Here is a 26,363-nt window from a genome sequence, read left to right as displayed (position 1 = left end):
TTTTCTGATTTCCAGCAGGAGATATGAAAAGTGGCATTTTTCTAGTATTCATACTATTTCTTTTGTCAGGTTTTGCTCATTCTAAGTGTTCTTTGTTGGAGTGAGTGGATGGTGTTAAGCTATATACTGATTCATCTTATGTTTATCTGTTTTTGCAAAAGTAACTTAATTTTCTTAAGCAATATTAGCATTCACATTACTTGGCACCATTGGCAAAAAAATTTTAAATAAACTAAACTCCTGGTAGCCAAAATTAAATGTAAACATATCCTTTTTTTTTTTTTAAGTAATGTTACTCTGCCTTTTTTCTAAGTCTAAATACAGTAGCTCTTTTTTTTTTTTTTTTGCAGTTTAGTCATGCTTTAGCAAAATGTTCTTCTAAAGAACATTTAAAATAAAGTACTCTTATAGTGAAATAAAGTTTTTTTTGTTTCATTTTACAGACCATAGCCACTAATGCTTTGCTTTTGTTCATTTCTTTTTTCTTGATTTCATGCACATATCTCTTTGTTTTGATATATACAATATATACAAACAATACATCCACATTTTTTTCGCTCATTCAGACAAAACTATACAAATAATTTTATCTTGCCATGTTATTGACCTTTGTGAATAAAATATTTCGCAATTAATATAATCCCTTTCAAATATTTTCTCACTTTTCATTTCTACCTTCTATATATACACAGAAATTGCTCAGTTTGGATGAGATATAGCCAAAACATGGAATTTACTGGCCAGAACGGAGCACCACACTGATCATTTAGGTGGCAAATGTCCAGGCAAGGTTTATGATTCCTTAGAATTACTACAGTTTCCAAGGTTACTAAAAAAGGCTACATGCTTTACCAATTCTAAAGTTAATTCTCATTGCACATGAAAGTAAGGCAAAAAAATTAAAGTGCTGAACATGAGAAAAGGGACAAGATGATTACTATGTTCGCAGGCTCTTGGAAGGTGGTGGGGACGAGAAAATAAATCTAAACTTTGTAAGCTGTTTCTCATCATTTCCCATGCATTACCCGTTTACCACACACCCGCCCCTCTGCACATTTCCACAATACATTAAAAACCTGCAGATTTTAAAAGTTGCATTAAGTGTGCTGTAGAGATTAAAACAAACAAACAAACAAACAAACAAAAATAAACAGTGAAGGAAATGAGAACACACGGACCCAGTAACAATTTGTTTGATCTAAGCCCTCCACTGAGAATCAATCCCAAAGATTCAGCTTCTTGGAAATAACCAACAGGTGCAGGAACAGCATTCTTTTTTGTTGCTAGTGTATCCCCACCTTTTCTTATCTATATTTTTGGTATAAATATTTGTACAGTTCCACACGATGTTTGAATACAGCCCTATAAGAGAAGGAAAATGGCTTCTTCCTAAGAAGAGGAAGCCTCTTTCAATTCCTCCTGGTGTCTTGTTTTCCCATGATCCAACAGAAGACTGAGTTCCAAGATGTCTTGCTGATCAAATTAAAAGTTGTCCATGAAAGTGCAAATGCAATGACCAAAACATTCCTGTTAAAATCCTGCAGCTGATCTCCCCAAAACTGCAGAGGGATTGTGTGTGTGTGTGTGTGTGTGTGCGTGTGCGCGCGCGTGTGTTGCATGTCTCTGCTAAAAACAGAAATGAAAACAGTCTGAAAAGCAATGTCACATTGCTAAGGGATGCTGCTGTATATCTTCAAGTTCCTTGGCCTTTTTCAATTCTTTCACTCTGGAAGAGAAGCAAAACAAAACAAAACACGAGGTGATAACTATATAGTGAAAGTGCCCAAATAAAGGAAAGGGGCATTACCATTCCCTCTGAAATGAAAAGACAAAAACCCTTTGAGGACGGATGGCAAAAGAAACTCCTGTGAAATTGCTGGTAAAAAACATTCAAAGGGGAAGACATGACCCTTAAGATGACTGAAAAAAAAAAAAAATCCTAAAATTTTGTTCTACATTAAGTGCTCTAAGAAGAGAGCAAAATCAAAGTCTACTGTATTAAATCAAGTGTAACGATAACATGCTCATCTTAGAGAAAAATAACTATTCAAGTAGCTTCATTTTCAGCCTGGTAGACCACCACTAATGCCCTGTAATTCCATGTGATGGAAACTCCACACACACTCACCAGCTTTTAGTGTGCCTACGGGTTGAGCTACCACTTTGCTCACAGACTCAAGACTGTAGCTGTCTTGGACCTGATCATAAATCTGTGCAGCTCCACTATTTCACTCATGTACTGTGGAGTCCTTACTTTCCTCCCATTGTACACTGTAACTTTGAAAGGTGTTCAGGTTCCTTCCCTGAGTGCTCCCAGATGGACAGCAGTAGGGTGCAACACCTGCAATAAGGCACCTTGTTCTGTTCATCCAACATGTTGTAGTAAACAAATTTAAAAGAAATTGTTACAGACTGAGTCATGGAAAGTTCACATCAGCTAATTATTATTACCACCTCCAATCTATATATTTTTTGATATAAAAATTTGCCTCAGTTTTTGAATACGGCAACTTGATGTAGAAGGGGTGCATAGGGAAGGGTTTGTAGTGAGTCCTACATTTCCCAAAAATGGGTGTGAAAGGATGATTTCAGCCAAATAGAATGGCAGTTCTTCAGGACACCTATTCTCTACCTCAACAGCATGCAAGAAAAAGTCTGATTTGTTATGAGCCTACACACAGGCCAATAATTTCAAATATAGTTTACTGATCCTCTAAGAGTAAGGTCTCTCCTATTAGCTTAAGTTATACCAGTAAATTAAAAATTTATTTCGAAACAAATGCTAGCTTACTTTCTAAATAGATTCTTGATAACACTGGGGCAGGAAGAAAACATTTTAGAAAAACCAGTTATAAGTTATTGTAATAAGATATATTACATAGGTTGGAAATCATTGGAATGGCACATAGACTATAATAGCGATTTAAGAAAACAGTTATATTTACCACCTCCAAGCAGAATCATTTCTGAGTATTCTGCAAAGTTGATATAATCTCTTCAAAGAGAGGATGCTCTCTTTCAGAAGAAAAGCTTTATCATATTAATACTTAAAAGAATGATAACATTTGAAACCTTGTTTTGATTTATTTACTATATATACCAAGCCTTGCTTGGTCCTAGTGTGACATTGGCAAATGACAGTGACAAACAGTATATCTCCAAAACTGTTGAGTCCTCCTTTCTTAATAGTACATTTAGAATACATTGCTATGTTCATAATTAGATCTACATATTATTTAGTTTTAAATTTTATAATTAAATATACCACAGATTATTAAATTCTAGGGTAATGTGGGTCATATTACAGTAGGGAATTGTACATCATTATAGGTCCCTAATTTTGGACATGCATACTCGATAAATGGCTTTTTAAAAATTGAAACATGCTATATAGTCTGTGTTCAATTTTTAAACATGCAATATCTATACTAACATCCCTTTGGCTGGAAAATGCAAGGCATGCACTGATGCCAGCTTCACTTCTGGACATGCAATGTCTGCACGTGTGCAGACCTATCTGCTGAATTACCACCAAATGTGCATGCTCCTTTAAAGACTACATTTTATCTCTGCACTAGCACAGAACCAATTCACAATATGCAACAGTGACTCCATCACTGATGAGATTTCCAGAATTAGAAGAATTCCGAGCTCAAAATCTGATAGCATAAACACAAAGATATCCATTCACAATTTTTCCAGAGAGAACAAGAATGCTTTAAAAATATTAGGTTCATCACTGAGATGAAATAAAAGGGAGAGTGAATTATAAACCAGAAGTGTTTTGTGTAGTTTCATACCCAAGAATCTGTAATCAGCTGGTCAGGGCAGGTATAACAAAAAACATTTTTCTTTTAGTTATAATGGTCACTTTCTTTTTTTTTGCAGATTTTTTAAAAAAGTTTCTTTCAGAACTAATTAAAAAGTCAACTAAGTTTTCATAAGGTTTTAGAGTTACCATGTACATACTCTACTATGAAATTAGTGATGGCCTCACAGACCACTAAGTGAAGAAGAGGTGCTGTCCACACACAGAGAATGTCTACACGGGAAAAATGAGAACATTCCAATTTTCAGATGTATTTCCTAGGCTTTTGTAACTGCTGAGCTAAAGTGGAGAATTCTTAGTTTCATGGTGAAGTTACCACAGTATGACATCAAAATGACTTAAATGCCATAGACCTTTTTTTTTTTCTTTTCTTTTTTTTTACAGAAACTTATTAAAGGGGGAATTAGAAAAAAAGAAAAGGGGAAAAAGGAAGAGAACACTAATTACCCTCCAATAGCTATATTACAGTAGTGGTTACCTTACGTAATTCTCACAACACTGCTGTTACCTCCAACTTGTAAATGTAGAACCTGAGGTTTATAAGAAATAAGTAACCTGCCCCAAGGCGTGCAGGTACTAAATGGCAGAGCAGGGATGTGAACCCAGGTTTGTCTGACTTCAAAGCCTGTAGTTTCACCACTTCACTCCACTAACCTCTAATAATATCTCTCAGGGTAACACAGAAACTTACAAAAAACAATTCTTACTTCATTGCTTTTTATAAAAGACTTTATTAAAAAAAAAATGTATTTGAGGGCCGACCCCGTGGCGCACTCAGGAGAGTGCGGCACTGGGAGCTCAGCGATGCTCCCGCCACGGGTTCTGATCCTATATAGGACTGGCCGGTGCACTCACTGGCTGAGTGCCGGTCACGAAAAAGACAAAAAAAAAAAAAAAAAAAAAAATGTATTTGGAAAATTTCCATGGTATGAAATGAAACTGACAATAACAACTATATTTTCTCAATTCTAAGATGTCATCCTTTATAAGACACTTTGTTGATTTTATTACAATTTTTTTTGGGGGGGGGAATCACACATAAAATGTACTTATTGATTTTACAATACGATTTGATTTAGAACTCTAAAATGTGAAAAGAATGTGCCTAAGAATCAAGGAAGATTTTTAGCCTCACTCTCCAATTGCAATTTACAGACCATGCTGATGTTAACTTACCTCTGAAAGATTACATGAAATTGAGAGACTTTTAAAATCTCCCCTTCTGAAATCATAAATGGAATTTTATGTTATTTGAGAGTTGAATATTAGGATGAGATAGCACTGCCTCATTTTTGTTTTGTTTTAAATCAAATGTCAATTGGATAAAATAATGTTTGAATGTTATATGGCCTCCAAAGAAACAGAAAACAATTATTTCACTGAAGTGATTTAGAACATCTGGTATACTGGAATTTTTAACAAATTCTAAAAAATAGATGTTTCAAATCAGTGTTTAAATAGTTAAAGAAATTTGTTGTTGCCTTGTTATCAGTCAAGAACATGAATAATCACTAAAAGGCATATGTTAACTAAAATAAATCTTTACCAACAAGAAAGATACACAAGCGTTTAACTTATTATCTCGGTGATTGCTTATTTGTATTTTCAAAATTTGCTACAATAAGTGTGTGCTTTTTTGGTAATAATTTTTCCTGCTTGTCATTCTTTAAAAGAAAAAGTTTATAAGATGTTTTTCTATCCATCTGTCACCACTATGTTTTAAAAATATTGTGTTCATATGACATAAAAATAACTGAAAAATTGAGTGGAGGAAAAAATTAAACTTTATAGACCAAAAGCAAAAGCAGTCGACTGAAATAGTTTCATTGATACTACCTGTGTTGTAAGCATTTTTTTCAGTGTGCAAACTTGGTAAATATAGATGAGAATTTTTGAAATCGGAATCATACTTAAAAATCCAGTTCCAACGATCACCGTATCTACAGAACTTAGAACACAGGTGCTCAATAAATTTTTGTTGAGTTACATTACACAACTCAGGTAAGGGTCTCTGAGTTTTTGGCTTTCTTAAGGAATTACAACTGTTAGACTCATTCAAGGCTAAGAAAGAACTGAACCTAAAAATGTCCAGGTTATCTTAGAAAAATAAAATAAAATCCCATTATAATTGCACTTACTTTGGAGTTCCATTATACAGAAGACAGGCAAAGCAGTCTCCCTTGAGATCATAAAGACAATTAATACAGGATGACATCTATAGCTTCTATCAGTACAAGACTATAGCTACCCTAAGAAAAACTGTGTGACCACGTTTCTGAACTTCCTATCACTAATTTGGAAAGTAGACTCATATTTCTAGCTTGGAGTTTTGGCAGTCACGTAGCAAGACTCTGACCTGTGACCATTCAGCTGTTAAAGATAACTCCAGGATTTCCCCAAGCATTCTAGGCCAAAAATAATCACCACTTTGGGATACTGCTGCAGCCTCAACCCCCTCCCCGCAAATGTTGCATCATCATATATTGAAGTGATGTAGTAAGCAACAGCACTGAAAGCCAGCAGAAGCCCACAGGGTTTACTTCCATCAGACGTCCAATGATAACTTATGAATAAATGAAGTAGGCCTGCTTCAGAAACTTGTAGCAAACAATGGCTCCATGGGAAAAGCGTAAGGCAAAGCTGCTTCATTACATCTACTTAGTAATGCTCAGCCAGAGAAATGTTTCATGAGTCAGTGGATTTCAGCAGGTATATTCTCGCAATGCTGGACGTCAAAAATATACAGGGCAGCCAAATGCGGCTTTCTGATTAGTTACCTGTTGCTCTGAGAGCTGCAATAGCTTGTGGGGAATTTAGGAAAAGAGAGATCTTGCCATTTTCCAGAAATCTCATTTGGATTGCAAAACAAAAAAGACAGAGAGGCCCAATAAGAATGACACAGAGCATGTTTTCTGCAATTTAACACACACCACTGTGTTCCAAAAATATTCATTTCCTAAAGGAGGCAAGTGAGACAAAATTACTTTGGAGATTTAAAATACATCCATGATGACACATCCCACATTCATTTCTTACTCCTCATTGAATATACTGGGCCACATGGAATCTACACCTCATGTCAAATTTGACTAAAGAAGTGTGGTATCACATTTGTTGGCCTTAGAGCACTGTTTACTTTTCACAAATGGTACACTTTCAGGCACCGTTAGAGAATTGTCCCTTGGATTAAAGTGTACATAACAAAGCAAAAAGTGTAAGCATAACATCCAGAACTTAGTAATGATCCACTGAAAATATTTCAAAGGGCTAGTCTCATCAGCATGTGGCAAAGCTGTTTCGCTGAAATCACTACTTACCAAAATGACTGGCAGCTTCTGGCAAAGTTAAATGTTTGGACACCCAGTTCTCAGATATATAGAAAATTTGTTGTTTAAAAACTTGGACCAAGAAGTGTTATTTCTTCTTCCTCCAAGTAAGGTTCTTTAATTCCAGGAGGATAGCCGCACCCACCTTTACTGAATACGGGTAACTAGGCCAGTGATTTACAAGAAAGAGGTTATTTAAATATCAGAATTCCCACTGCTTATAATAATACCTGCAGTGACTGTTATAGTTTAAGCCCTCTCAGAAATATTATCTCATACAGGGAAAAGAGGAATTTGTCTAGGAACTGCTTTTTAGAGAGGTCTCTTTCATCTATAAGAACACTTTCTACTACCCCCAAAAAGAAATGTCTTGAAGAGAGAAGTGGAAAACCATTTTTCTACTTAGAAAAATAAGCTTTTTAAAAATTCTCAATACCTTGAGGATAAGTCTGTTATGTAATTCAATTATTTGCTATTTCCTTTACACATGAGGTATCTTGGTTTTTCTGCTATGAAACTGAAAAATATCCTGTTAGATATACTCAAAATCCGACTGGAAAGTAGTATTTTCAGCATATATACTGTAAAAGTTTCTTAAATCTTAAAAATCCTTCAGTTATTTGATAAAGTTAGTATAATACCTAAATTAATTGAGAGAAATAATTAAAACTGTTGATTTAACTATTTCTCTGTGTATAATGAAAGTTCTCTCCTAAATATGGTTATCATGTACAAGACAAAAAAAAAAAAAAAAGTCCCCATCACACTACCAAGAATTTGGTAATTCCACTTTAAGTTACTGGATAAATTAGGAGCTAAATCTAAAGGAAAAGTTGAATAAAAATGAGCTGGACTCAATGAAGAATATTTGGTGCTTTTTCTTAGACTTCCCCAAGCAAAGACTAAAAATTTGAGACACAAACAGTATTTTCTGATTGCTATGCTATTGGAATTATCCTACTGTGTCTTAATTCTGATGAATGACACAGCCTACCTTATTAGATAACCTTCTGCTTCATTAACCTAGGAGTTCGGGCCAGTATTGTAACAGTGTTTTACAATGTGCCATAAAATTTAATTTTTAAGTTTTCATATATTACTTTTTGATGTATAAACCTTAAATGTCTTAAATATGGCGTACATTATAAATTAACAAAATAAGTATATATCTCCTTTGACAGAAATTCCAGGAATATTTTTTTTTTTTTTTTTTTTTGACCAGCAAGGGCATCGCAACCCTCAGCATGGTGTGGTCCACACCACACTCAGCCAGTGAGCGCACCAGCCATCCCTATATAGGATCCGAACCCGCGGCCTTGGCGCTCCCAGCACTGCACTCTCCCGAGTGCGCCACGGGGCCGGCAGAAATTCCAGGAATATAAATCCTCCTCAGAGAATGCTCTGCCTCCCAGAGTAATTTCAACTTGGGGACTGTTAGAGGCAGTGCCATTGTGACCTCTCTGATGGAAGAAAGAGGTAGAAGAGATCTTACTGGTAAATACACAGAGCTATATATAAGCTATTCCTCAATTTGTATGGTTAAATATGACCATGTTACAAGGAACCCAAAAGCTTCTTTGTTCCTGTCTCAACCCTCCCTAAAGACTGCACGAGGCATGAGGGCTGTTATGAAATTCCAACTTTCCATGCATGAGTAGGAGGAGCTTTAGGAGTTTACAACAGAATGCAGCAGGCACTAAAGAAATTAAGGTAGGGACTATGGTTGACACGGAAAAGCACCTTTAGAAAATGTACTCTTAAAAATGATCATTAACACACAAGAAACTAACAAGCTTCAAAAGTACATAAGCAACCCCTTCTAATAAAATGTTGGCTCCTTGCAACAGGCTATATTAATTGCATATAACATGCAAGATACTACAACTTTTAGTTAAATTGAATACTAGCGCATGCATCTATTCTCTTGGAGGTTTTTTAAAATGGGAAGAATGTTATCTATGTATGCAGAGGGTAAGTGGGAATAGAAAGAAACAAAAATGGAGATTTTTGTCCTCTTTTTCTCTTATATTCCAAATACAGCATCTCTGAGTCAGCTCTACCACTTAAGACCTGGAGTATTTTAATTGTAAACAACTGCCTAACTCAAAATTGGATTAACTAGTTAAGTTTACAAATGAGTATAGCTGCCTCCCCCCACCCCCAATTTTTCCTTCAGCAATTTTCAGTTTTAAATAGGTGAGACTTTAACTCTTTTATAGGGATGTAGTCATTATTTAGGAAGCACTTCTAAAAACACAACTCTTCTATCATCAAGTTGGCAAACTATGGCATGTGGGTCAAATCCAGTCCAAACACCTATTTTTGTAAATAAAGTTTTATTAGAACACAGCCACAACCATTCCTTTATGTATTGTCTACGTCTGCTTTCATGCTACAGTGGAAGAACAAGTAGTTGGGACAGACTGGAGGGCCTACAAAGCCTAAGGCAATTACTGTCTGGCCTCTTCCCTGGCTTAGAATGTAAAGTCTAAGATTTTTAGCAGAAGGTTTGCCAACCCCTGGCTTAAAACATAATGAATAAATATTAGCACCAACATAAATCTAGTTAAGTGGGAAATAATATCTCCATGAACATTAGAAGTTTTAATATTTTTTGAATTATGATCTTTTCTCGGAAGTCTTAAAAATGACTAAATAGTATTAGCGTAAGGTTAAGAAGAGGAGGCACTGATTATAGTTGATAGAGATAACGCCCGTTTTACATTTTAAATTCATCTTCATTTAAGACTACATAAGAAAAGAGTTGTCAAATTAATATAAATTCAAGTCCAATTTTGGTGAATTCTATTTACCTAATTTTGGTGAATGCTTTTAGAAAACAGGTTTTCTGACACTGAATCTTTTATTACAACTTAGGACGTGGTACAGTAATATCTGGCAGAGATTTTTGCCTCTTGCGTGTGCTTACAAATCAGCATCACATTCTAAAATCTCAAGAACACCTATTCATTATACTTTTTAAAAATATAAACTCTACTGAAATATTCACTCAACTGCAATATAGAATACACAGATTTAAGATACTTTACACCACCTTTTCTTTATTCAGCATTACCGTTAGATGCTAGAAGTCAGGTTCATTCACTACTTTATAATGAATGTCCTGGGTTGGTTCTGAAAGGGCAGCTTTGTGTACTGACTTACCTCAGAGCACCAGGGAAAGAGAGATTTAGAAAATTAAACTAGAGGAGCAGGGGAATAGGGAAACAGTAATTCTAAATAAGAAAGAGATTAGTCTAAGGGGAAAAAAAAGCCTAGCACTGCCTAGCGAGCCTTCTTGCTTTAGAAATCATGACAAAGCAGTAGTTGAGAAAATTTCACGTGGCAAATTATTTTAATCACAAAAAACCACTGGCTTAGTGTTTTCTTATAATGCAGCCTTACTTTGATAAAAACTTGTACCACCAGCCATTTTTAACATGAAGGCTTCTTCCACCAAGTTCTGAGCATGCCCTGCAGTGGTTTCAGAAGGTCCCTCCCTTTTACTTACTCATGCATTTGTACATCTACTGTGACTGTTCTCCTGTTGTATAAAATAGCGGTGTTAGTAATTAGGGTTAGTTTTTATTTTATTTCATTCAAAATGGATGTGAAACTTACTGGCATACCTAGGCTGCAGCCCCATGCAAGCAAGCAAAAAGCAAAATACTGAAAATGGAAGAAGATAAACTGGCTAGCAGGCAGCTAAACTCACCCTTTTGTACAGCCTATGGTCCACCAGGGGGCTTTAGACAGTAAAACAACACCAAAGAGCTATTAGCATATGAGGGTCACAACAGAAATCTTATAAATAGCTTTATTTCAACAAAAAAGAGTATAAAGTGGTTTCTTTTTTGGAAAGAAAGAAAAGGAGAGTGATGGTAAGGTATATGAAATGAGCAGGTAGAAAATTCACCAATTCATTTTTAAGTGTTAAAAATGTTGGGTCATATGACTTAGAAATGGGACACTTTTTATTGATGCCTGAAGCCACTATCACCACCCATTTTGAGAGGGTGTCAAATGAAGTTTTCTATTTTAATATAGATTTTAATGTTTCTAAGGAACAATAAACATGACAATTTCTCTTAAAATAATAATAAATAACCCATAATGGAAACAGGGTTACACACATCCTAGGGAAAACGAGTTTAAAATAAATCTGCAGGATAGATTTTCAGGATTTCTTCAAGTTCCTTAATTGCATATACAGAAATGAGAAGTAAGTACTAATCTCATACAGTCAGTATACAAAGGTGATTAAAATTTACCTGCACATTTTTCTAACGTCTGAACTGTTAATGGTCAAGTAAAGAAAAGAGCCAAGAAGGGTCTTTACTTCATTCCAAATAATGAACAGAAATCCAGAGCCCATGACCTGCCTCTCTCTTCATAATGATCTTTCTTGATGGCCTTCTTATGAGGTTATTTCCAGTTAAAATATAAACCTTAGGAAGGTAAAAATCTTCATGAAATTATTCTCTACCAGTTTACAAAAAGAGAACTCTAACTATGAGAGTGAAGGGATTCCTTTTTCAGCCTACTTTGGGAGGCAGCCTTTTATAAATTTATGTTTTGCTTAAATATCTTACTCTCAACTCACCCAGTTTAAACAGGGCATGTGTTTGGCAAAAAGAAAAAAAAAAAAAGGAAAATGAGTGTAGGACTTTATGTAATTTTGCTCATAATCATTAAGGTTGCATTATCTGTACATATATTCAAGGTCTGAAGATAAGACTAGAAGAAATGAGGAAAAATATATTGTACAATTTAACTTGTAAACACTCTGGTTTGTTTGAAGTGGCCTAAAGAGGAGGTAATTTTCTTGAAGATAAATTTATAAAATTTGAAGATAAATTATAAAAATACTTTCTGTCTGGAAAGTATTAACCACAGTGTCATGAAAGAAGAAGTGCCTGATGTGACTCTGCTCAAAGTGATCAAAGTCTATTTGGTTTCAGCACTGGATAGTCTTCCTAGGTTTTCCACTTTGAGGGTAGAAGACAAAAGAGAAGGGACTGTGAACACACTGAGAATGTAAGGAAAGAGCCTAGGTGAGTCCTTGATGTTTTCACCAAATGAAGAAAATCACTTACTGTATTTGGTCATAAGTACTCTAATGCTAAGTAAAAGGTATGATTGAAGATTAGGAAAAGACGCTGGCTTTGGGAAGGCTTGCAGAATTAATTTCATTATGTGACAGCCATACCCCATATTGTGATAAGCGTTTCCTAACAGGACTTTCTATTTCAGTACTGATATATGTATGTCATTTGTTAGCCATCACGGGGGAAAAACTCACAATCTCTGCACAGCAGGAGCACATGAGTAGCTGAAGCACACGATAATGTGCACATGAGCTGCTCCCACAGCAGTCCAGCTAGAGAACACCTGCACATCCTAACCAATGACACCTTCAGTTTTCACTATTGTTAATGTCATAGTTGTGCATGTTTCCTTCTATGGTCACATAAATGAATTGCTTTGTTAATTTAGGAAAAACAAGTAACCAATTAAACCCTATTAATTCTCAAAGGCAAAATATTTTCAATGTTAGCGATGGTTTTAGAGGTTAAAAAAACTAAAGTAAAATGAAACCTCTGTGGAATCAAGTCGAAAGTAAACACTAGGGCTTTTGGTACAATTAAACAGGAAGAGAAAATAAAACATAAAGAGCCTGCTTTAAAGTCTGGTACTATAAACTGCATAGCTCCTGACGCACAACAGAAACTACAAAACCACACAGACGGTCACCTAAACACAGCTCGGATGGCTACTGTTACCAGTGTCAGATGGGAACGTTATCTAAATAAAGAAAACAAAGCACTTTTCACCAGCCCCCAAAATCTAAGTAAAGAACCTAGTCTTCATAAAGAAAGCTCAAAATTGAGGAAACAGAGCAACGCCTCTAGCTCAGCTCCATGAGAAGACATTGTGTTCCTGTGGAATGCTGGGGTCACAGCAGCCCATTTCCTTCTTATTGAAAATGTACGTATAATCTCAGATGTCTTTCTTTTCCTGCACAGTTTCATTCCGGTAATTTCTCCTGTTCCTCATCACAGACTAGCTTTAATTCATAATTTAATAGAGCCTGTTAGCTATTACATGTCCAGCAGAGGGCACCAGCTATTTAGTGGACATTCTACATCAGAAAACTGGGATGGATGGAATTAATGGTGTTCTTTCCTCTCCTAGAGAATAGAAACTATGTTTACTTCTATGTGGATACGTGTTAGCACAGTAAGGGTTTAGAGTGCAGAACACATCGCAATGTGGCATATAAATAATAGGTTAAAGAGGAAGTTGGATTTAAAAGCTAGTCCAACTAGGTTGTCCTCACACTCAAATTAAAACAGAAAAACACTGGCATGAATCTCCCCTCTTCAACATTTACAGTGTACTCTGAAATGGTTACCAGAGTCCCAAGAGTAGCAACTAACTTAGTCTCTAGTTACAGAGCTCTGTTATATACTGTTGTTATTTGGGATGTTTGCCCTGATTATTTGCTGGGGGTTTTAGCTTTACATAGGAGTTAGTGAGTGGTTAAAAAGGTTAGGGTTGTTTTATTATTCTTGATGAGTAAAATGTATAGATGAGGATTAATGTACCTGTGGCGACAGCGGCGTAGAAACCTCATTATTTTTCGAGCAGCTTGGTCCTGCTTTTTGGTTAGCAAACTGCTCCTGAAAAAGCCAGAATATTACTGTCACAAGAAGGGTACTATAAAGCCCAATATTCAGAAGTTAAAAACTGGTCAGCAGTGATAGAGGACTTTTAATTGAACAGCTCATGTAGCAAATCCAACAGCCTAAGCATTCGATACTTTTATAGGACTGAATCTGGGCACTGCTGGACGAGAAAGAGGGAAGGTGTAAGCACTTTCACTTAGCATTAAGGAAGACAACATAAAGTTGGAGAATAAGATGCCCCTTAAATACTCTTTAAAGAATCTTTATAAGCTCTCTTTGGGCTATTATTTTCTAAATTTGTTTAATCAACATATTTTACGTTGCTAGAAGTTTTTTATTACACTCTCTAAGATGGAATAGCTTAACCCTGATTGCTTCCAAGGTCTTACATGTAATAACTAACTCTACAATTTAGACTACTATAATAGAGTGATATCTTTTTGAATAGGATATTTGGTCCAACCAAATTTTAATGTAAGGTGAAATTTGTTGGTGACGTTAAAATAACTGGGCGGGAGGTAGAGAGGACCTAAATAGACAAAAACAGATTAATAGCGCAGGCATAGCTATACAAAGTCACAACATCTAGAATGTTCTGAAACTGCAAATGCCCTAGGCCCTACAGAGATCCTCTTGTCAGCATAGGGCAGTTCTTTCCACTAAGTCAGAGTTATCTTCCCTAGATAGCTTTACTGCTGTGAAACCTCCCAACCCACCTGAGTTTCTGCTGTACAATGACAGCTGTTCGGCGAGCCTGCCGTTTTTTGCCACATTTCTTATAACTCCGGTAATACTTCTGGATCAGCACAGCAGCACGTCGGCTCTGCTGAAATTTTTTTTGTTCATAGTAACTTCGGAATTTGCTCTGGATAAGGATGGCAGCCTGGGTCATCTTTTTATAAAGTGCATACTGCAGGGGAAACAAGAATAAGCAAAACAGTAACAACAGGAGCCCACAAGTTTACGTGTCCTTTGAGGTTACGGGAGAAGAGAAGAGAGAGTGCTTTTTCCTTTTATTATCATACTCTGTTTTGGGTTTAGTCACAAAAGAGGCAAACTAGGAATCTTTTCACCTACCTTTCCAAAATGTAAAATATTACTTTAAGGGTCGCCTTCAGACAATAAATTGCTTTAAATGTAAATGTGCTTTTACCCCAAAATATCAAAATATTTTGCTCTTCTTGAAAAAAAAAATTTTAATAGCAATAAACTTAAACATTTGTAAGTCTGAAGACATACTTAGAAAGTAAAATCTTAAATGTTTAAGATTAATATTCACTATCAAATTTTGAAACATTTTTAACGTTTTTTATGTCTCCCAATTCCCACCATATGCAAATCTACTTTGTAGTCAGCATCTGATTTCTAACCATCATTCCATATGACAAGTTTCTGACCGAGTTACAAGGTCCCAAATACAAGGCTTATCATGAAACGCTGACACCTTTAAGCCATTTTAACCTGTAAAAGATTAACACTCATCAGACCAACACAGAGGGGAAGCAATGAAACCTGGAAGGTTGTCAGAGTTGGGGACTGCTCAGGAACCAATACCAGCAGCCCTCCACCCAGCCTGCTGCAGAGCTACAGAGGTAGGGACGAAGGCACCAGAGAATGCATTCTCTTCACTAACAGTCTCTACACACAAGTATAGTGCTCTACATGGTTTAAAAATGCTATGTCCAGATTTCTAGTGAGCTAGAACATGACTCTGAGAACAAGAAGTCACAGTGAAGCCCTTTGCTTACAAGAAGGCAACTTACCATTGGAAGGAAAAACACTTCTCAGAAAATCCCTGTGTACGCCTAACTATATTTCTGGACATATGAGCCAGAATGAGGGAAGGAAACTGACTTCTCAGAATGTCCAAGAAAGAGGACCCTTCTGCCAGAATCTTCTTCAGCTTATCTGACCTGCTTTACATTTTCATTGGTCTGAAGGTCTTTTTAGGACAAGAACACTGTATTCTACAGAGCTTCAGTGGTTTTCATCATCTTGGCCTGCACACACTGTGCACTGACAACCTATCAGGCCACAGTGAAGCACACTGTGAAAAAGGGATATTTACTTAGTGGCCACTGGGCTCACAGTAATTGGCTTAGATAGACTGACACTAGCCAAGAAAATGTCCAATTATTATTATTGCCAAAACCCTCTCCAACTGAATAACCACGTCATCCCCAGAGGCTAGATGCAGTGTGGTTACGTGGCCTGGCAAGGGGAGTATGTCTGTTTCATGACCGTGCCATTTTAATGGCCCCTCCTTGTAGTTGGTGATGGGTGTTTGTGACTCTGGTGGAATGGTTTGTGAGAGGACTTGGGTGTATCATTACCTTCAAGGCTATCCATGTCAGCTTGGGGGAGAAACAGAAAATACAAGATTAATGTTAGATTGCTGAATATAATGAAATAAAAAACAGAACCAATAAAACTCCCAACCAAAAATAGAAAGAAAAATAAAAGGTAGCCTGGGCTTTATTAATGCCTTCCATCTTCCAAAATATCTGTTCTACCATTGTGAGTATTTCCAAAAATAATGTCTTCCATCTTCCTAGTTGTAGACAACACTCATTTGGATGGGGATATTTTAAACAACCACACTCATATATTGGAATAAATAAATACCTGTTGTAATCACGGACTTGACATCTTGATTCTGTGTCACTTGTGCTAACATGAAGCCTGTTCACCAGACAGAAGCCAGTGCAGTTCCCTGCTGCACAGCTGTATAGGTCCTGTGGTGTCAGCGTTTGCACAATAAACCTTCATTTTCTGGGATCATGAACTCAACTGGCTATAAGCTGGAGATGTCCCTCCCCCCATCCCCCAATTAACAGGTATTAATCCTAGAGAAACCTGAGAAAATGGCAACACAAATCAGAAATCGCAGCAAGCCCTAAATCATAACAAGATAATGTAATCCCAAATTTCTGTGCATAACGTAATCCCAAATTTCATATATTTTAGCATTTATTATTCCTTAAATAAAAGTTTAAAACATACCTAAAGCACAACCTAACAAAAGGTTCTAGAATCTACTGACAGGACTGAATTGTATCATGTGAACCAGTCACAACTCAGGAGATTTTCAATATTTTATAAACACCTTGATTATTCGAAAGGTCTAATGTTTACTTAATTTCTTAGAAACTCTGCCTCTTCGTCTGTAAAATGGAAATAAAACTGTTTACTTCAAATAGTTGTAAGGAGTAAATGAGACGGTGTGCCAGAAGATCTAGTACATATGAGGTTCTCAACAAACACTGGGTCCCTTTCCCATCTGACAGCAGTTATGTAACCCTGCAGGTTGTTTTGGAAATGGTAACACTGCTGTGGAGTATTGCTCTTATGAAAGAGCACGCAGGTATTCTTCTTGCACTTCTGAGCTAAGGAATGCAAAAGCAGTTTATTTTCCAAGCTTCTTAAGATTTTCAAAAATTTTTTCCAATTCTTTATCTTAAAATATATAAGAAGCTGAAAGGAAAATGGCCAACAATTATGTAATTCAATGTCAAAAGTAATAGCCAGTGTTTACCTTTTCCAATCACCATATCCAACTCCCTAGAGTTCTTTAATTACTATGGAGTTTATAAAATTATTGGAACATAGATCCTCACTTCAAACAAAAAAAATTTTCTTTGTATCAGACCAATATCTCGTGTAGGTGATAATACTAAAGGGCCAAAAATTTGAAAAAAATTCTTTTGTAGTACAAATTTAACTGCAGATGGTTTTGTTTTGTTGTGTTTTCCTCTGCTTTTTAGTCAAGGCAATCCAAATTAAGTCTCTGTTAATTAGGTACTGGAGGTAGCGCTCTTCAGCCAAACTGCACACCAGAGTCCTTTGTGGCCTGGTGCTGTTTGGATGAGGCACATTTTCCTTCTGTGACATAGAACTGTGGTTTACCTGTTTATATTTTCTGTAACAACGTTGAATGACAGCAGCAGCCACCTCTTGCTGTTCCCGCAAGGGTCGGCCCTTAAAGGTAAAGTGAGGGGGAAAAAAATCAGTAACAGTTTAATATAAGAAATGTCAACTTTCTTAACACTTAAATAGAATCATTACTCATTTAATGCAACTTTTGCAAAATTGAGACCTCAGGTTTTCCAAAATAATTGATAATTAATTATAAACATAAATTAGGAAGATTGAATTTACAGAATAAACCTCTGACTATTCTTGCTTCTAAATAAAACCATGGTATTTGGTTGTTAGAGGGCCTTAAAAACATTCATTTAAAAAGTATTTAACAAATTAGGTATTATACTATTTGTCTTGCCAGATCTCATTGTCTCTCCTAAGATAATCCCAACTGTTATACTTTTAGATCAATGATTAATGGCTTTTAACACCTTTGGGGGTGGAGGGGGGTCAAAGACTCTTTGAGAATCTGCAGAATGCTATGGATCCTCTCCCTCCATGAAAACTGCACATATAAAAGTTTCACCATATAAATTCAGGAGTTCATGGGCTGCCTACAGTCAGTCCCCCAGACCCCAATTGGAAACCCCTGCTTTAGAACACAAATTCCTTGTAGCAGAGGTGTCAGCTTACTTTATATTAACTAAATAACAAATATCCATTATCATTACCAACAATAAGTTGAGATGGTGATAACCATCACACTACTGGTTAGTTTATTTTACTAAAGCTTCTGAAAGTTATTAATAATTTAATGTGACGTAATAATTTCAAATAAAAATCTGAAACTCAAGAGAAAAAAAGAAATGGTATATGTTTCAGTCTGAATGATTCTGACTTTCATCTAGCCTCCTTGACCTTAAGAATGTTACTACGTCAAGACTCTTGTTCTATTTTACCTTGTATTTCCGGAAGGCTGTCTGGACAAGCCTGGCAGCTTCATAGAGTTCTCTCTGTTCATGATCAGACAGTGTCAGCTGGGCAAATTCACTCTCTACCTTCTCACTGGTAGATGCACTCAGGAATTCTGACCAATCTGCTGCTGAAGGAAGGTTAGGTTTCTCGAAAGTGATTTCACGGACTGGAGAGCCTACAGGGCTCAAGCTGGTATTAGAAGAAGGGGTTAGAGGCTCGTTATATGCACTTCTGAAACAAGAGGAGAAAAAGGAGAGAATAATAATTGATTGGCACAATCCATTACAAATTAATTAGTGAGACAAGATGGTATCCACCAGAAGCTACTGCGGGCAGTTAAGAATATCCTTCATTCAGTGAGGTAGGTTGCTAAACATACTCAGTACTTTAACTGTCCTTCAAGTAGGAACGTTTGTACTCAGCAGCTATTATGGGTTTAGTTCTAGGCTAAATACTAAACCCAGTAAGTACACTATTCTGTCATTATGAGGCTTCAACCAAATTGGGGGAAAAACATGCTGCACTATCTGGCATGCTCTAATATGGGGAGAAAGATAATGAGACAAATGAGGACATGAGGCGGGCCTTGAAAGTGGCAATGGAACTCGTCCTAATGCTTTCTCCTTTCCTTGGTAAGGTCTTACATCACACAGAGTTCATCAAATACAGTTAGCCTCCCCTGACTCCAATTAAATCCAGGAATTTATCCTGGGTAATGACGGCCAGAATTTTACTGACCTGATCTGGGCAGCATTTGGCAGACGATCGGCATCAGCTAGGTAACTGGCCAGCCAGCTCATTGTACTGCTAATGGTAGCAGGATCTGTTCTTTCCAATGCTGAGGACTCCATGGGCACAAAATTCTCCTGCTTGATTCGGTCAGGTGTGGCTTCAATAATGTGTTCTGCCAAGGTCATCATGTTCACCTAAAGTCAGAAATTCACATAACATTCAGATTAGAAAAGAACCTTAGAGGTTATCCAGGTCTACCTCCACTCCCCCACCTTGGAAAGAAAAAAAATAAGGGTGGGCGGGCAGTCTTACACCTCATTCCAATGCACTCAGACATCATTTTAAAGTTATTACACTATTCACCCAAATATGTTGAGATCTGAGACCTTATTATCTCCAACATAGTTGGCCAAAAACCTTTAGTCAAGTCTTAGAGAACTCCTGGCTTGTGTCTATTCTCTCAGCTACAACCAACCAATTAATGATACTGTGCCTGGGCAGTTTAGAGTAAATTGTAATATTAATGTGATACTATCAGTTGCTTAACCATTATCTAATGGCCTCTTTTGCCCTGCCTAGAGAACCCCAGGCTTGTAGAGAGCAGCAATGTGCCAAAACCCAGGAGACAGATCATGATTTATCTAAGCCAACTGTGATAATCCTCTTCTTGATTTCTTATCTTCCTGTGTACTTATGAAAAGATATGTGACCTGCTGCCAGATAATAAGACTATGCAGAGGTCTGCTGGGAGGGTTTTGGATAAAGCTTTTGCTTTCCTGATGAAAAGGTATCAGTGTGCCTGGCATGTCCCCTTCCTCTATTCCTCCTGCCTTGACTACAGAAAAGCTTGAACAGCCATAACTATAAAGCAGCAAGCATGAAGAGAAAAGCCAAAAAGAACAGAAAACGAGGAAAAAACTCTGGGTTACTGATGGCATCACTGAGAAAGTGAACCTCTGGATTTCTTGTCATGTGAAAAAAAAATTCATTTTTTTCTTAAACCAATGTCTTTGGGTTGCTGGTACTTACACCCAAAATACTTTCCTAACAGACACAAATGAAGAAACCTCAAAACTGGTGTGGATTAAAATTTTTTTTTTTTTATCAGAATCAGAGAGATGGCCTCATTTTCAAAAATTTCCTTGCACACTTCTTGAAAATCATAATCAAAATATAGCAGTTTTAAGTTTTTAAGTCAATTGAAAATGTTCTGGAAGGAGCTATACAAAGGTAACAAAATGTTATCTTGCAACATGAATAAACCTCAAAAACATACTGCTAAGTGAAAGAAGCCAAACACAGAAGATTGTCTGATTCCATTTATAAGAAATTTCTAGAAAGAATAAAACTCTGGGGTAAAAATCAGATCAGTGGTGGCCTAGGGCTGGGGTGGGAGCAGAGACTGACTGCAAACAGGCACAGGGAACTTTTTGGGGGTAATGGTAGTGTTCTAAAAAAATTGTACTGACGTTGCACACCTGTACAAATTTACTAAAATTCATCACACAGAACACTTAAAATGGGTGAATTTAATAGTATGTACATTATATTTCAATAATGCTGTTAAAATGCTTACCTTGGATAATTTTCATCAAAGTACAAGAATTTTTTTGTAATAGGAATAAAAGGAAAAAAGCTTAAGAAAAAATATTCACTTTCTTTCTTCTATACTGACCCTCTTGATTTGTGACTCAAACAGTAGGAAGTAAGTCTGGCCTTCATTCTGTTTCCATGAAAATACTCAAATATTTCATTAAAAGCAAAGTAGAATTTCTGAAGCCTGAAAGTTATCACTCTACGGTCATCCCCCAAAATCATCCTCCATTTTATAAACATGTACAACGTAAGAACGCCTCAATATGACAATAAGTGCAACACTCTGGGATGCTAAGTAGCTGATTTTATTGGGATGGCTGCAAAGGGCAATGAAATTTAAATGACTTTAAAACAAATAATATACTCAGCAGCTGGAACTAAAAAATCATGTCATTCATTTCTAAATTTCTTGGGTTGTGGTCAGAGAAGATAGCCTTTAAATGTGTAGCTTTGGGGTTTTATTCAAATTCTCTTTGTGTCCTAGCATATGAGCAATTTTCTTAAATGTGTTTTGCATTTCTGATAAGAACCATTATATATATATTTTTTCTACATGTATTAATTACATATATCTATATAATTACATATAAGTATATTAAATATATACTAGATCAAGCTTTCTAATTGTACTTTTCAAATTTATCATATCCTTCCCATACGTATGTGATCACACAGATTCTGATAGGTGTGCCAGTACCATGCTACCGTTACAGTTTCACATTTCTTTGTATTTACTAGTTTTTGCTTTGATTTTTAGAGGTTATGTTGCTAGGTTTATAACTGCCGTATCTTCTTGATAAATTATGTAATATTTGCCTTCAGTTGTACTACTTAGCTTTTTCTAGTTATACTCATTTGTTTGTTATAACTTTACCCACAACTTTATTTTCATTCTGTTTCATTTCATTTAGTTGTTCATTTTAGTCACTTACAAGCAACATACATTTTGCTTTCTTCTCCACTGAATCTGGGAATCTGCCTTCTAACAGAATTATCACTTACCAAAGTGTGAATGAATTATGTTTGAAAATATTCCTACAATATTATGTTTTCTATTATTTCTGTTGTTGCATCTTTCCTTGTTACCATCCCTAAACTTTTTCCAAATGGTCCAAATTTTCTTTTTTCCCTCTCAATGTCTCAGAAATTCTGTAGCTTATTTTCATGCTACCAATACATGTGACATTTCTATCCTGTACTTATCTATCCATATCATGAGTTGTACAAATCTACTCTATTCCCCGAACAAAAGAGCTGCTTGAATATGCTTTGACTATCTTCATTTCCCTGGTTTTGCTAAAAGAATTTTAGCTCTAGGTTACTGTTTAAACATCACTCCTCTTCTGTTTAAAGAATCTCTTCCTAACATTTGCCTTTTACACTTAACCACACTATCACTAATTATTCAGACATCTCAGTTTTACTGGTTTGAGTGTTCACTCTTCCGTGAACTCATCATGCCTCCTCTTATTTCATTATTAATTGTTATTTTTTCATTTGGTTAACATACTTTTGTGGACTGCTGCCTTTTTCATAAGTATGTGCTCTTAATTTAGCAAAATATTGTTTTCTCAAAGCTCAGTGGAAATATGAAAAAGATTTTTCTAGGTTATTTTCTAATTCCTGAATCAACTCTCAGTGCAAGCTAACTGCCATAAAGCTGTGCCATCCAATGGCTATTTAAGCTTAAATTAATTAAACCTAGCCACATTGTTGCTCTAGCCACATTTCAAGTGCTCAATACCACATGTGGCTAGTGGCTGCCACAGTGGGCAGCGCAGATATGGAACATCCCCATCACTGCAGAAAGTTCTGAGGGACAGTAGCACTGTTCTGGATGCCCAACTTGGTTCCCCTCTTTTCAGCTGCTGATTTTCAACACAGTCTGATATATTGTTATATTTTTATATTTGTAAGAATAATTCTAAGTTGCTCAGTGTTGGAATTTGGTATGGGTTCCACTAGAAATTGTCTAAAACTGGGTTTGGCAAACTATGGCAGGCTGAATCCAGCAAGCTCCCTGTTTGCGTAAATAAAGTTTTATTGAAACAAGACTGCTTTTATGCTGTTAGTGCAGATTAAATAGTTATGACAAAGTCTGTATGGCCCACAGCACCTAAAAATGTTCTCTCTCTGGCCCTTTAGAGAAGAAATTTGCCAGCCACTTGTCTAACACACTGTTTTTCCTTGGCAGGCCCCTCTATGATTGCAGTGGTTGGTAGGTCAGCAGTGGGGCCCGCCCCCCCCACCTCCCACCAGGGACATGAGCACAGGGGCAAGCATGCAAGCTTCTCATCCTGTGTTGGTCAGCAGAGGGCTGGCAGGAAGGGCCCCAGGGACACAGTGAACAGGGGTGGCTCAGCAACAAGACCCTCCCTGGAAACGCTGGCCAGGATACAAGACCTCGTCCATACACCTCCCTGTCAGTGCATTATGTCTATAGGCATGGGTGTCCTTTTGAAATTCTAGTGGGAATTTTTTTCTTTTTCATTTGTTTTTGGTTATATCAATGGGAAGTTGGAAAGAGAGGAAACCAGACACATAGTTTTAGGTTGCCCTTTTGGTCCTTAAATAAAATAATTAGTGAAATTTGCTTAACAGTCTAATGTCAAGTTTATTTCAGTCCATATTCTCTTAATCTGTAACAAGTTTAATACCCTAAACAGATTCTGGATTTTCTAGATTTATTATAAGGCTTTAGGGATATTTCACTGCACCTATGAGAACCTCACGTTATATGTGCCCTTTACAATGGCTAGAGGATGCCTATTAAAGTCACAGATAATTCAAATTCTATCCATGGACTTCCCGTTCTAGCTATTTTAATGGCCTTGATGCTATTATAACTGGTACTTAAAACAGTGAAGTCAGTCATCTTGGATGTGAGAAGGAAGCAGAAGACTTTTTATAGGGTCATGAGTAAGTTCTGAGGAGCTGGTGTAAAGAGGGCAGGCTTTGCTGAGACTATTCACAGGGCCTGATTCACTGAATGAACATGCAGGCCCCAGGGAAGAAGACATGCCAACATTCTCATGCGTGAGACAGACTTCCATCCCTCCACTGGGGAGACAGTTACAGGACTTTCAGAAAGTGGCCGTAAAGATCAGGGTGGCTCTGATGTACCGGCCTTTGCAGGCTTACCTGTATGTCATCCATGGGTTGCGGGCACTCTTCGTTTTCTGTACTATCACGGTAGGGCCCCATCTCTGAATTCACCACCTCTCTGTTAGCCATCATCAGGACACTCATTGGTTCCCGTGGACGCACCTGTGAAGGTGCTGCATCCTTTCCTACACTGGTCCCCTTCGGATTTCCCGTCACCTGTACTGTAGACACACCAATGTAAAGATCTTTGGAACTCCACTTTACTACAGGCTGAGATCCAGAGGCTTGGAATCCTGCAGTCTCTGGAGTGGGAGGGGAGAGTTCCCGGCTGTAGTCCCTCACTCCTTCACTGGGGCTGATTGTCTCGGGGACAGACTGCTTAGAACTAGGGCTCTGCTTCCTGATATTTGGCTGTTCCAGACTCAGTGCAGTGGAAAGCAGCTTCTCCTGCCTCGCCTGGAAGGACTCAGGGTTCAATTTATGCTTTTTGGGAGCCGGATAATCTTTGTGGCTCTCACTGCTGTAGTAATTAGAGGGTTCAGAACGAGGTCTTCTCAGCTCTGAAAAGTACAGTAGAAAGGATAGTCAGGACAGGCGATAAAATTAGGAATCCTAACGAATTAACACTTTCTCTATGCCTGAGAGACACAAAGTACAAAGCCGGAACTCAAGACATGTCTCTAATATTTAAATATTCCCCAGCAGCATATCTTGTATTCAGATAATCCTCCTCTAAAAATTTGTATGTTTTGCACGAACATAGAATTCTTGCTACTTTCTGTATTGGGGCGGGGGGGTGCGCTAGGCATTCTTAAAGAAATACAAGAAATATTAAAAAAAACTTAAACATATGTGAATATTCTATGAATTTTCTGGGGGCAGCTACGTGAAAGCAAATGGGAGAACTGTCACGTTCTGAGATGTAATAATTTTGAATTTTTACCTGGGTTGGTACTTGCAATAACAGTGACTCCTTTGGGTATTTCTGGAGAGTTAATGGCTTCACTGTGCCACTGTGCCATCCAGCTATCTGTGTTAGGCTCTTCACTTGGAGGACAGTGGATTCTGGGGTTCTGTCCCAGCCGAGCCTGCTCATCTCTCTGCAGGTGCTCGAGACACTCTGCTAATTTCACGTGACCTCTTGACCTGGCAATTCCCAAAGGCAGCCTTCCTAGAGAGTCAGGAATGGAGATGGCCCGACGGTCCCACTTGTACAGCACAACGGCAGCTTCCAGGTGCCCCAAGGCACATGCCCACATCTACAGGACAGGAAAACAAAGCAAGCTTTCTCAATAAGAGGTGCAAACGATATTCTACTTTTGTCATTGCTGCCAACTAACAAACTGGTCCTTGCTGGCAATCTCAATGGGGCCATTAAACCCTTACCCTCACAAAGTGTCTCTGATAAATGCCATATGTCAATGAGGGATAACCATGGCAACCAGGCACATCCCTATGCCAGACTGGAAAAATGGCTAGGGGACTAAACAAACTTATTCCTTACCAGAGGAGTACAGGAGAAGTGGTCCACATTCAAGGGGTCAACTTCCAGTTCCAAGTCAATGCTATCCGCATGCTTTGTGCTGTAAGGGAGAGCACTGGAAATTACTGCACAATTAATGAATGTTAAAAGGAAGTACCAGAATATTATAAAACCCCACACAGATGAAACCAAACTGGGCATCTGACATCCCTAATGTGAAGAAATAGAGAGTACTGGATTTCTAGAGTATTTGAACTCTCCATATGGCAAGGGATCCAAAGGAAATAAAAAGTCCAACATTTACTTAGCATCTCACTCAGTATTTCTTGAGCAGAAGTTCATAAAAATCCCTTGGAAACTGTCCTTGGAGAAAGGGCTCTGCTCACAGGCTATAAAAGCTTATTGACAGTCCAGATCTCTCTGCATCAGAGGAAATGCTCAAGAAGAAGCGGCACGCTGATGAGCAAGGACGACCCCCCCTCATCTGCGCCACAGCCTTACCGCCACTTGATGAGGGTCTGGATTAGGGTGGCATAACCCTGGGCAGCGGCCAGGTGTAAGAGGGTCATTCCACGGAAAGTCTTTGAATGGATCAAGTGCTTGGACTTCGCCCAGCAGGCTCGGCTCATCATCTTCTCACACACAACGACCACGCGGCTCTCAAAGCAGCTCCCCAAGGTCCCAGTCCCAGAAGCACACTGTCACAAAGAAGCACATGTTACAACCTGAGGTCTGAAGGCCCCCAAGTCAGCATTTTCACATAGGGG

At 37.5% G+C, this 26,363-nt stretch overlaps 1 protein-coding gene across 1 annotated transcript in view; it reads right to left on the bottom strand.

The window, feature by feature from the left end:
* Positions 1 to 435: 435 nt before the first annotated feature.
* Positions 436 to 26,363, bottom strand: part of CAMTA1 (calmodulin binding transcription activator 1) — an 846,562-nt gene continuing 820,634 nt past the window's right edge. The window contains exons 13-24 of the mRNA XM_063103685.1: positions 26,098 to 26,294; positions 25,618 to 25,696; positions 25,057 to 25,372; positions 24,150 to 24,673; positions 19,419 to 19,606; positions 18,665 to 18,911; positions 17,751 to 17,822; positions 16,178 to 16,198; positions 14,561 to 14,754; positions 13,764 to 13,838; positions 10,871 to 10,901; positions 436 to 1,726 (exon numbers count right to left, since the gene is read on the bottom strand). Coding sequence (XP_062959755.1) covers positions 1,694 to 1,726; positions 10,871 to 10,901; positions 13,764 to 13,838; positions 14,561 to 14,754; positions 16,178 to 16,198; positions 17,751 to 17,822; positions 18,665 to 18,911; positions 19,419 to 19,606; positions 24,150 to 24,673; positions 25,057 to 25,372; positions 25,618 to 25,696; positions 26,098 to 26,294 — 1,977 coding nt within the window. The 3' untranslated portion in view covers positions 436 to 1,693. The remainder of the gene's footprint in view (positions 1,727 to 10,870; positions 10,902 to 13,763; positions 13,839 to 14,560; positions 14,755 to 16,177; positions 16,199 to 17,750; positions 17,823 to 18,664; positions 18,912 to 19,418; positions 19,607 to 24,149; positions 24,674 to 25,056; positions 25,373 to 25,617; positions 25,697 to 26,097; positions 26,295 to 26,363) is intronic.

Source organism: Cynocephalus volans, chromosome 8, assembly GCF_027409185.1.
Source record: "Cynocephalus volans isolate mCynVol1 chromosome 8, mCynVol1.pri, whole genome shotgun sequence".
Taxonomy (NCBI): Eukaryota; Metazoa; Chordata; class Mammalia; order Dermoptera; family Cynocephalidae; genus Cynocephalus; species Cynocephalus volans.
This window is presented reverse-complemented; position numbering and strand designations above follow the sequence as displayed.